At 40.2% G+C, this 12,736-nt stretch overlaps 1 protein-coding gene across 1 annotated transcript; it reads right to left on the minus strand.

Moving 5' to 3' along the window:
• Positions 1-6,596: 6,596 nt before the first annotated feature.
• phb2a (prohibitin 2a) lies at positions 6,597-12,344 on the minus strand. The gene is made up of 10 exons (XM_067253136.1): positions 12,300-12,344; positions 11,686-11,815; positions 10,751-10,835; positions 10,536-10,615; positions 9,964-10,148; positions 9,554-9,683; positions 9,281-9,384; positions 8,448-8,525; positions 7,848-7,927; positions 6,597-7,651 (listed from the first exon to the last, which is right to left on the minus strand). The coding sequence occupies exons 1-10, from the start codon at positions 12,312-12,314 to the stop codon at positions 7,633-7,635; spliced, it is 906 nt and encodes a 301-aa protein (XP_067109237.1). The 5' UTR covers positions 12,315-12,344; the 3' UTR covers positions 6,597-7,632.
• Between the last annotated feature and the right edge of the window lie 392 nt (positions 12,345-12,736).

Genomic DNA, 12,736 nt, shown 5'->3' on the forward strand with positions numbered 1-12,736 from the left:
CTGTCACTTTATTTTCCAATAATAATGCATTTGGACTAATTCCTGTGTTCACTTTCATTAGAAAACATGAGCCCATACCGCCCTAATAACTTAAACAGACTTGAAAAGTAATTATCTGTGCTTAAGTTCTCATGTGGTGTACATGGAGTTTGTTGTCAGAGAGCCTTTATATATATGTGTATCAAATTATCTATTTAGCAAGAAGAACCTAACAAAATGACAGATTAAATCATAGATTTTTTTAACTTTAACTATATAATTGAGTACTTAGCTCTAACTATATAATTGAGTACTTAGCTGCTAAAACAACACGTTTTAAAGATTAAGAGAGTCAATAAAATGGGTTTACTGTCTTTACATTGTCTGTAGGGGTTTAGCACACTAAGCCGATGCCCTTTAGATCAAACTCAGGGCAGAGGTCACAAGGTCAAATGGAGGCTTATTGGTGGAATGTCTAACATCACTGACCTTGCTATGATACTACACTCACACATTTTCAAACCTATCCATCCGGACATACTATTTATACCCCCCCCCCTCCCCCCCTCTCTGTCTCCTACACAAACTCACACATACATATATTAATAGTTCGAGAGGCACACAGATGTCGCGCACACACACTCTAAGCATATGTAGCCAGTTGAGCACAGCAGATGTCTTTCTCAGGTCTTATGTCCTGGCCCATTACACAATATGTTTAAATATTGATCTCTACAGCTTGTTTGTCTGGATTTACAATTAGATTATCTAATACAGATGGGGCACCAAGCTAGATATATCTGATCCAGTTTACTAGAATTTATAGCATGTTCATTATGTGATGAGTGAAATAACATTACAAACCATTAGATTTTAGAAGACTTATTTTCTGTACTTCTCCAAGTTACATATATTTTTATCCTTTTTGACAAATAAAGATTACAGTACAACATTGCACAAATACAAGACTGTTACATTTAACATTGTCAACAGTCATCATAAAAGCTACCTTTTAAATAATTCTGTATGATCAGATGGTTAAATACAGACTACACATGTCCTAACCCTTTAGTAGGCACATTTATTTAGATGCATGTTTGATACAGTAAATAAAACAAAACAATTCCAGATTGGGTGCCTGATGCAAACCCACCTGCCTTCAAAGGTGACTACTTCACCTGCTGTTACAATACTTTATCACCATCTTGTGGCAAGATATTGTACATGTAGATTAAACTATATGTAGTACCATAAATGAATGAATCCGTATCAATAATCTCTATGTGGCACGTCATGCAAAAATGGACAGACACAGAGCTACCTGAGTTAAATGCCTCAAACATTCCCTATGTCAAAAGAGGGCAGAAGTTGGCTGAATACTACAGAGTGTTTTCAAACCAATCACTTTCCCATGAATGAATGATTTATATGACAAAGTTACAGGTCACTACAATTTCATAAATGCAATATTTACTTTATTATTAATCAACTGCAGATATGTAACCAACTGAAATAAAGAAGGAGATTTGAAATATATTGACATGGTGGCCTTTGGCTCAGAAGGTCCCTTTCATGTTTGCTCTTTGAAAACTTCAAAAAAGACTCGATCTTTTGGGTCACTTGCTGCCATCTAGCGTCCATTGAATTTAGTGAGGCTCATGGGGTTGAGATTGCATTGCATGGAGATTATCCAGATCAAAACAAAATCTCCACAAATATCTCTTATTAAGGATGATAGTGTTGTCCATCCCACTAAACAGGATGCGGAAGTCAAAACAATGAACGACAACCTCTTCTGACAGGGTACTGACACAACAAATGCAAAGAGAGTTACTGATTTATAGAGTTTTTCCAATAATAAATTACATAGAAATTCAAGAGAGCGCAATGTACACTATCCATTTGTGTAACGTTGTTAACCTTACAACCACCATGGTCATACACCTGGCAATGTATACAAATCATGCAGACTATAGGCTCTCTGGGTTTACCGATCAAAGTCATGATTTTCCTTTGTATTGTTATTCATGACTTTGCTCAACTCTATCCATGACAATGACAGGTAAATGGCTGGTGGTCTACTCAGCACTTCCTAAACTTTTGAAGAAATTTCATTAACATAAAGTATACCAACCAGCCCTTTTTTCTCCAGATTTATAAATTTGAGCTATCCCAATATCTCAGGCAGTTCACCATAGTATTGTAGCTATTGTGGCTGGCTGTTACATTGGACTTAACTGTATTTAGACATACATGCCATGATTTTATTTGAGAATATTATACATATCATGTTTCAACGGATGTGAATTAAAACTAGAATCTACTCTGCCTGTTACCCCTTCCTACATCAAAAGGTATTTGGGTCATTATCTGAAGTGTGTAAGATCCACCTTTTCTTGGCTACATTAGGGGTCTGTACACTGTTGTTCCGTATCCAGGTTAAGAAGATGCACACATTACAACTTTTATGCACCTTTGGGTTTTGTTTGGCATTAAGGGAAATTAAATTACATCTATCTTTATCCATGCCATAAATTATATATTTTGGAATATTTAAATGTTGCTTACTATCCATTTTTACCAATGCATTGATCAAATGACTATAGGCCACTAGGCCAGTGAAATGACACATTTCCGAGCATAAATGTCGCCGTGAAAACAAAGACCGTTTTAATGTGTTCTTCCATGACACGACTTGCGAAAACCCCTTTCAAGCAACGTGAAATGGCGGACCTAGGAGAAAAGGACAGTGAAATCTGAACCGAGGATTGAAAAATAAACATGAAATGTGGAGCGGATCTCAATCTAGAACTGGATCCGGAGCAATATTTTGCTTCTTCAAACGCCTATTCTTTTTACAGACAGCATTAATAAATAAAAAATGGTGTTGGATAAACGAAATTACAAAAAAGTTAAAAATTATCTATAACACATAGCCTAACTCAATGTTTTGATTTTCCATAGTGCTATCTTAAATATTATGATTTTAAATACAAAAATTCAGCAATTTGAACACAAACCCCATCTCTCTCTCTCTCTCACACACACACACACACACACACAGAAACTTGCATAATTGCGTATAACAACTAAAAATATGAATTCGGATGGATTTCAGAAAAATTGTTGCTCCCAGTTACGTTTCCTCACTGGAGATTTGAAATATCCATCCCATTCTCTCCTCCCCCTTTACTTATCCATCGCATACCATACATGGGCTTGCTTGAGAAGAAGTCTCAAAATGGAGAGAGGCGGGTTGAGGACTTGGGAAAGCGGGAACAAGGAGTGGATAAAGAGTGATGGGTGGGCTGGGCTATGTCCTGAAAACAAACACAAACACACTCCACACACATACACACTACACACACATGCACACTACACACACATGCACACTACACGAACATTCACACTCCACACAAAGGCACACATGAGGAGATACAGGCTGCTAGGAAACACTGGTCTTTGGAACAGGGATCAGAGCAAATTTCCCATTCCAATGTGTTAACCTGTTATTCTTCACCTATACAAGATAACGCTGTTGAAACAAAAATGAAACTGTGGTTGCTGTAGGAAACTTGAAAAACCACTCCCATTCCCTCTGAAAAGAAAGCCAATATCTGAGATACATTCAAGGCGAAAATTTGAAAAACAAGGACGTTTCGGTCCATCAACCGTTACAAGAGGTCTATCAGTGTTTATTTTGTTTATGCTCTTTCTGTTCCTTTCTCAGTAGAAAGTAAGCTACGGTATACTTGTTTTGTTATTCATGACCAGGTGGTGAATTTAGGGAAATAAGACCTTTCGCATTGTAAAGCATTAATGGCAGACGGTTAGTAACATTAGTACACAATCAAGGAAGTAGCTCAATGTAGGTCATCAGAAAAGGTCACAAAATACTTATTATACATTTTTAGTTCAGTCTTTTGACTTAAATCAGCCTTCCAAATTAAAAAAAACATTGCAGAGGCAGAGAGTTTAGGTTTCCAGAGAGTAACATTGATATCTACTTCCTGAGTCGCATAAAGAAACAGGAAGTAGTGAGAGGCCTGTTCTGGCCCAACCATAACAGTATGGGCTAGGTGACTTTAAACAGCTCTACAAAGAGATTCTAGTTTCCCCTCATTCTGTATCATGAAGCTGAAACAGGAGCACTGAAGACTTAGCCTTAAGCTGTTTATAGCTCTCTGCTTGTCCTCATTGAACTGAGTGTGAGAATAGTAATTACTCTTCAAACAAAGAGAAGGGATTCAAATTTCATGGCCAAGTATGAACCTGAGGCTATAAGGTGAACTGTCAACATGTTCTGGTTCACATGTATCTGCCTGAACTGGAATTTGTAAAATAGTTGGATTTACCTCAACGGTAGTTTTTTTCTTGCTTGTATGAACTTTTATCTAAATGCAATGTGAATGATGAAATGTAAGTATTATTATAAAAATTCTTTATTTGAAAAGTGACCATGTAGGCCATTTTTTTTTACATAAATGTTTCCACTTTATGCATTGTACCAGATTAATTGTACCAAAAAGATCAAAATGATTGAAATTAACTTAAAGGACTGTTTCATGACTAAAGTTGTTTAGTTAATCAAGTTGCTGGAAAATGTTAAGCTTGCAAAGATGATCATTCTGAGTCAGTCAAGTTTTGCGGGTAGGTAAAAGGTCTCTAAATGATAATGAGAAAACAAGCATGAAGAACGTTCTGTGAACTAGGGCAAGATTTTCCTATTCCCCTTAGACTCTTTAATGAGGCTAACCATTAAACAGAAGCAGGTTAATTAGCCAAATCTGCTCAGCAAATCAAGTGGGCCTCTCCAACGACGAGTGGCACATATTTATCAAACCTGCTGGGAACTCAATGTTCAGAGCACCATGCCAGATCATCGATAATCTAGTCGTCTGCAAATGATACAGGAAATCAGAGTTTGACTTGATAAAGACTGTTTCTCTTGAGACTTGGATGCTGACATTACATGGTCGCTCTGTGTAGTAATGTTGTTCAGCCACGGCCCAAGCCTGATGGCCAACGATTTGTCATAAGCCTGAAGTGTGTCCACTCCGTATTACCTTCTCTGGTGAAAAACCTGTCACAAATAGAAAAGAAAGGCCTTTTTTCTGGATCCCTGGGGACTGTGGCATCAGCAAGGACATGCCACCAGTTCACAGCAGAGTGCAAAAGTAATCTCAACATCCCATCTGTTATGAGAACATTATGACACCAGTAAAGCTGTCACCCCGGCAAGTCCTATGCAGTCAGTTCACACCCAAAAAAGACAGTGTCATTGGTCGCTAATGGGCTATAGTCAGATTGCAGTCTCCCTAACAGTCTTCAGGGGGAAACAATTGAAAAGGCAAACATAGGTAAGGGAGGATTGCTTTAGAGGCACTGACAGTTGACATGTGAATGCGTGACCAATGAACAATTTTAACTCCCCCCCATAGAAAAACGCGACATATAACTGCATTGCAGTGCACTACAACGACCGGGGCAGATCTAGCACTCCGACAAAGGGTGGCGGAAGATCGCCATGACGACTGGCCCAATGCTGGTCACAGTGTGAGGTTAGTGTTTCCATGGAGATGGACCAACTGAACAGTAATCTGTCCTTGTTTATGTGCTGCAGAAAGAGTGAGGTTGGAAGGGGAGTCCTGTGTATGTGTTTGAGTTCACTACAGTATCTCCAAGCTGCAAAAGTAACCATCCTCCTATTAGCTCATTTCCGCAAATCACCCTTGATGCTCTGCAGACAAACTGAAACCACAGAGATGAAACGACGAGGTAACTTACCACTAGGGCATGTGAAAAGGGTTGGTATTTCTTTAACGCAAAATAAGCTGTGATTAAATATTTAACAATCATTAGTGTGTTGGATGTTTGCATGGAAGACAGTTAAGAGCCAGATTGGATGTAGCTTAAGCAGTGTTATATTATTGAATTTTGGAGGGTTTCACACCTGAATTCACATCACATCATCAATTCTCAGCTCATATATAATAAAACTTCCTTCTCTGTATCATTCAAACAATACAGTCACACCTGGTTGGCTAAGGCTCAGAGTGGTAAATTGGCGGGAGCCAATCCCAAACTCCTTCCCTCTCCCAACCCCCTTCACTTCATGAATATTTAAACCTAGCATCCTCCCAGATGGCCAGAGGGGGAAAAAGAAAGATCTCTGCAATATGACCGTGCTGCCCCCCCCCCTCCCCCCCACGACATGCTGGCCATCAAAGAAGGGCACAATCACACATCCTTGGTGGGAGAATGTGAGCTGGCTGGCACAGTGCCTTCTGATACACAATAGGACCTTTAGGGAGAACGTGAGATGGCTGGCAGTGCCTTGTGATACACAATAGGACCTTTAGGCTCTCCACATGAATCCCTGGTCTGCCTTTTGTTTTTGGAGCCTGGTGCTATAGATCGCCACAAAAACATGTGTACATTTATTTCACCCATGCAGTTCATAACCCGCTTTATGCAATTGCTCCGAGTCTGCACAGAGGCAGTTTATATCATGACCTTTCACCTACTTCTGTCTACAATGCATTCAATTTCATGTTAAGTTATGGAGAAACAGAAGAATGAATGAAAGATGCAATCCAAATGTTTATTTCCCCAAAAATGGTGGCTTTATCATGTTTAGAAAATACATTGGCCAGGCAGTACACATCTGAAATTGGGCTAATAATGTATATTGAGTATTACATCAGCAAACTAGCCACAACAGTAATGACCAGAGAAACAAACTGTCAATTTTCCCCATGTCAAGGTTTAATACAGTTTAGTAGATCAAGCGCTACAGTGGTGACTCGAATGCTGAAGTGCTCCAAATAAATATTGGGTTTATTTTTACATTTTTCCAACACTTAACTGAGTACCTGAACGCGTCATGACACTAACATGTTACTGAGAACCTCTCCAAAGCTAAGCAGAGAGACACATGATTTACAAAAAACAATTGTAAAAAAACAAAAAACAAAACACAAAAACAATCACATACACTTAAATATAATAGACACACAACAGTTTGTATGTTTAGGTAAATATTGTGTATAAAGAAATCCAAGCACATTTTTTCCACACTTGATATAAATAGTAATTGGCATTTGAAGGGACTTTGTTTACCTGAGATTGAGACATGTAAGAAGTATGAAACACGGTAACTGTGTGACAAAACGTCATCTGTTACAAAAGCACAAATGTAGGTAACTATAGATTATGTAAATTCCCTTTGTTCATAGGACAAAGGACCCAAATAGGTTGTTCTCTGAGACTACCTAATTCATTCAAGGCAGGCGTGTAGTGACAACACTGATGGAGAGAACTCACTCGATTTACTGCCATTATGATGCCTTGCTTAAACCCAACCATATTGAGGCACTGTAATAAGGAAATTTGTTCAGTTCATCTATAAAAACCTGGCAATTATGATTGAGGTAAACCAGGCTTACTTTTGTAACATGATCCCAGAAATGAGTCCTTAACAACACAAATTGGGCCTTATTCACTGACAGCATCTGGGCTGACAACCTGTAAACATGGGTCTCCCTCAGGACCTGTGTTCAGCACTGCTGAAGTGAAGGAGTGAAACGTGATCCACAGAGATGGCTCAAACGTGACATGAGGAATGCATACACTCTTCAGAGATGCTTTATTTTACTTCTGCAACGTCAAACTGAAAGAGAAAGAGTGCGTTTTAGAATGATCTTTGTCTACCAACAGCGGTGGTTGTCAAAGTGCAGTTTTGCATCTATGATCATGTCTGTCAAAGATAAGGATTATATTATACACTAAACATAATGATGAGTGCATTCTATAAAGTGTATCCGTTAGATGCTGGGATATTAAAGCAAATAAGTCTTTGAACTTACTTGTTGAAGCTCAAGTTATCTTGGAGGTTCAAAACCAGGCTGTCTGCACTAAGGTACACCTTGTTCTGTGATGTCGCCACCTAGAGATCAAACACAGAAATACACAATATAAACTGCGGTTCATTTGATTAAAACCATTACAACTGAGATCACTATGAGAGAAAAGTATATAAATGCTAGAAACTATGGCTACAATGATAAGGACACTTTCAAGCAAGTGCTACTGGTAACTGATCTATACTACAGGTGATAATAGTAGTTTCTATTATCACCTGTAGTTTAATGCTTAAAAAATGCAGAATTATTTTTAAACACACCAATCTACAAGTCATGCGTCAACACAATACGTTTTATGCAATCATCTGTCCGTACGATAAAGCCTTAACCTTATTTAACTATTGTTTTTTTCCTGTAATGTAGACTGTGCTTTTCTTGCCATAGAAATGTGCATAATGCGCTTTTATTTTGTAAAACTCTCTCTTGGAAGTCGCTTTGGATAAAAGCATCTGCTAAATGCATAAATGTATCATGCGCCATCTAGTTCTAGAGGGATAAACAGTACTATTGCTGATTTTCTCCAGCTATATTCAATGGTCATACCGTCTTTGCTATGTTCTGGGCTGCTCTGATTTTCCGCAGTTTCAGGTATCCAGGGTTCTTTGTCACTGCCTCTCCCAACTGCCAGACAAAGAAGCAAAGCAACAAGTAAAAATATACATATATAACCTCTAGATTCCTTGCAGGTTCTACAAGTCTTTGGATTCCAACAGCGACCCTCCCACTGTTTATATCATAAAGGCTACATTCAAGTCAAGTTCCTCAGTTGTGCAAAAGTGAATTAGGGCAAAATGTTCCCATTCATATAATCTTCTACTGAGCATAAACACAAAAATAACCCAGTACAGGTTTTTTGATGATGTGACAGTGAGGTTCTGTGACAGTGATGGCTCATAGTGGTCATACTGAACACTGACCAGCTCAGATTCTGCTGAGTAAATAACTGATGGAGACAGACTGCTTTTTGAGAACACCGTGTCAATGACTGCTTGCCAATCTTTCTATCTTCTTGATCTTGCCAGAGATAGCTGTTCATACTGTATTACAGTATGATAAATGGTTTTCATAATTACAAAGATTTAGATAAAGATAAAGCTTTCAGACAAGGATTTAGGTTAATTGTTTTAGGGCAGATTGGTACAAATAGCCACAGTTCACACAGAATGGAATCATAACTATTGTTTTTCTCGTAAGTGACGAAAAGGTCTTATCCTGGTCCTAACCTGTCACAAATTGAGAATTAAAACAGAAGTCCACATAAACTGTTAAAGCTAAACATATTGGTTGACTTCAGATGGAGCTGAACAGAGCCCGGGCCAGTGCAAGTACTCTGACGCCCATCACAGAGGCTGGTGAGGAGAGATGAACGAGCTCACCATTTTGGCAGCCTGAGCTTCTCCCTCAGCTTGGATGATCTTCTGTCTCTGGTCCTGCTTGGCTTTCTCCACGTAGAACTGGGCCCTCTGCGCCTCCTGCTGGGCTGGGGGTGCAAGGACACCAAAGTGCAAGTGGGAACACATCACCTCCCCACATGTGGTTTGAAGTGCTTGGGGTCTTCAGGGCCACTGACCCAATGTGTACTAACATGTTAGTGGCAGTGACAGGGGTCTAGTTAGGGGTGAGTAACGTGTGTGCGTGGAAGAGCTCACCGACTTGCTTGGCCTCCACTGCAGCAGTATACTCCCTGCTGAAACTCAGCTCGGTGATGGCCACGTCATCAAGGATGATGTTGAAGTCCTTTGCCCGCTCATAGAGCTCTCGCCTGATGAGCAGAGACACCTGTACCAGAATACATAGCTCGCCATCAGTAACTGTGTCTACAAGCACCGTGGTATTCTGTGTAGATGGGAGTGACATCATGCTGCATGGAGCCTCCCAGTCAACCTGTGTGAACAGCTATTTAACTAGCTTGATGGAAAAGAGATAGAGTGCACTTCTGACTGAAGACCGATGTGAAATGGGCATAGGCATACTGTCTAATAAAATGGTGAGTCAGTAGATGGCACGGTTCCCCATACTAGACCCCATGCCTGGAGTTCCCTTCATAGTAGTGCTGTACCTGGGCTCTCTGGGTGATGAGCTGTGAGGCGTTGAACTTGGCCACCACACTCTTCAGCACCTCGTTGACGATGGAGGGAAGCACCCTCTCATCGTAGTCCTTCCCCAGCTGCTGGTACATGGAGGGCAGGTTGGAGGCCAGAGGCCGGGACAGCACGCGCAGGGCGATGTTCACCATCTGCAGGTCTGGGGGGTAAAACAAGGACGACAGTTGTGAGAGGTCTGTAAGTGATTGTTGTGCCTGTTGTTGATTATATCAAGCTGTAAGACTTGATACTGTTCCGGGGGAAATTTGGGTACATTACGTAATACAAATTTGTGGGCCTGTAAGCTAAGTGAGTTGCTACCCCAACACCAAGGAAAACATACATAAGTAAAAGTACAACACAGACAACAACAAAAAAGTTTGGGTTTTGATCACTCTGTTCAAGGAGTCAGGCATCACTGAGGTTACAATAATCGCATCAAGGAAAAAGCAGTGAGAAAAAACCCAACAACACTTTCTGTGGCATGCTTAAGATCATCCCACAGTCCCCCCAGTCTCTTTTCAGAAAACAACAAAGCTCAAGATACCCTTGCTTCCAGTGAGGGATGATATCTTCCTGGGTCTTGCTCTAATGTCATATATGATGGGATACTGAAACCATGGTATCCTGTCAACAAGACTGAAATGTTACTTCACACAATCATACTATTTAGCCTCTTTTATACAGCCACAGCTTTGCAAGGGCTGTAACAACCTGTAAATATGGATTTAGTCATGATAGGTCATTTATGGATAGACTTACCTCAAGTGTAGTCCCTCGGCCAGTACTGTGTCCATCTGCATCCCACCAATCCTGTTGAAGACGATAGCCCTCTGGCCACCTTCCACTGGGGAAAGAGGCTCAGTGAATCTCACTTATTGAACATTCCAACTGAGTCTTGGCATATGACTGCCGATGGAATCATTCATGAGGCCTACAAGAAATCTATATGAAGGCCAATACAATGTGTTCTGCATGCTTTAAATGAGCACATAGGCAGAGATTTTGATATGTCATCACCATGTTGGTGATGTGAAGTAATGTGAGTGTACTGGGTCTCAACAGGTAGTAAAACAAATGAACCCACTTTTGCCACAAGGCGATAAAAAGGACAAGTTGACTTTTATCACAGGGTCGCTTACTCTTGTTTCTGACATACACTCAGTATCAGTGTAGCTGAAATATATGCAGTCAGCAAACAGAAACACACACACACACACACACACACACACACACACACACACACACACACACACACACACACACACACACACACACACACACACACACACACACACACACACACACACACACACACACACACACACACACACACACACACACACACACACACACACACACACACACACACACACACACACACACACACACACACACACACACACACACACACACACACACACACACACACACACACACACACACACACACACACACACACACACACACACACACACACACACACACACACACACACACACACACACACACACACACACACACACACACACACACACACACACACACACACACACACACACACACACACACACACACACACACATTAAGGCGAAAGCACTGCTACCAAGTCCATTATATGCCGTGAAATAGAAAAACTCGAATTCCCTTTCGATACCTATACGCAGCATGTAAGACTTAGTGGCCAGAACAGCTACCTGTGTATGTGGCTTCCTTGAAGCCATAAGCAAGTGCTCCTGCCCCAATAAGTAGTTTGACACCAAGTCCAGCACCTCTTGGACTAGAGGACATTCTGCTAGCAATATGCCTTAGCTGCTGCAACAGACCCTATTGAGACAAAAAGTTATCCAAATCAATTTCCAGTACACAAACCAAGGCCAGCCGGTGAGTGGGGACACCTCGAATGCCGTATTCTATGTCACCTGCGGTATCACTCGAGGAAATGCCTTTCTGAACAAAATGACTCAACGTTAGATTCCAAGGGAGGTCAAACCATTGATTTTCTACGACAATAGATACTTGACCCAAATTGATTCAATGTTGTTGCTAGTTAAATTGGCTTAATTTGATATCTTACGTTGGTTTTGGACCCTATCCTATACTGAGTAACAAGTGCCTGTTAGCCTACTACTGACTGTAGTGTAAAGGCAGCTCTGGCAAATGTTAGCTGATGTAGTGGACCCTTAACTGTCTACTTAAGACATAAACTCGTTTTTGGCCGTGCCAATTGACAGTGGATTTCAAAGCATCTCTAACTTGTACCCCCAGAAATGTATGAGACAATTAGTGTAATAGGTTAAGAAGAACTTACACCTGGATTCGCCATGCTGTCTTCTGTTTGCAAAACGTAACTTGAAGGTTGTAAGCACTTCCTGTGAGAGAAGCATGTTGGGATATGTAGGGTTTGTGTAATTTGTATACATTACGTTTCAGGTCAAATAATGCATAATACTTTGTGGAAATGCACAGAAGTATAATATTTTATAATTCGTAATCATATTATTTAGTTCCATGTCAAAATGCAGAGGACAAACAAAAGTATCTTTTTTTAAGTCATATTTTTATGACTCTTCATTATGAAAAAAATACAGTACATTTTAATACAGTGAAATGTAAAATAAGCCAATTCGTGGATTCATACAAGGTGGCAAATAAGCCCCATCATACCTAAATACCATTTTGATTGAACCTATGTAGTAATTTAAAATACGTATTGCCCTTGGGCTCTCAAATCCATTCGTCGTGAGA

This window comes from Osmerus mordax, chromosome 16 (assembly GCF_038355195.1).
Source record: "Osmerus mordax isolate fOsmMor3 chromosome 16, fOsmMor3.pri, whole genome shotgun sequence".
NCBI classification, from domain to species: Eukaryota; Metazoa; Chordata; class Actinopteri; order Osmeriformes; family Osmeridae; genus Osmerus; species Osmerus mordax.

What these genes read in the sequence shown, in the direction of transcription:
- phb2a (XM_067253136.1), bottom strand. An exon ending in TCATCACCCAGAGAGCCCAG is followed by an intron (nt 9,684 to 9,963) that starts GTACAGCACTAC and finishes ATTCTGGTACAG; the next exon opens with GTGTCTCTGCTCATCAGGCG. An exon ending in CCCAGAACATAGCAAAGACG is followed by an intron (nt 7,928 to 8,447) that starts GTATGACCATTG and finishes TTTGATCTCTAG; the next exon opens with GTGGCGACATCACAGAACAA.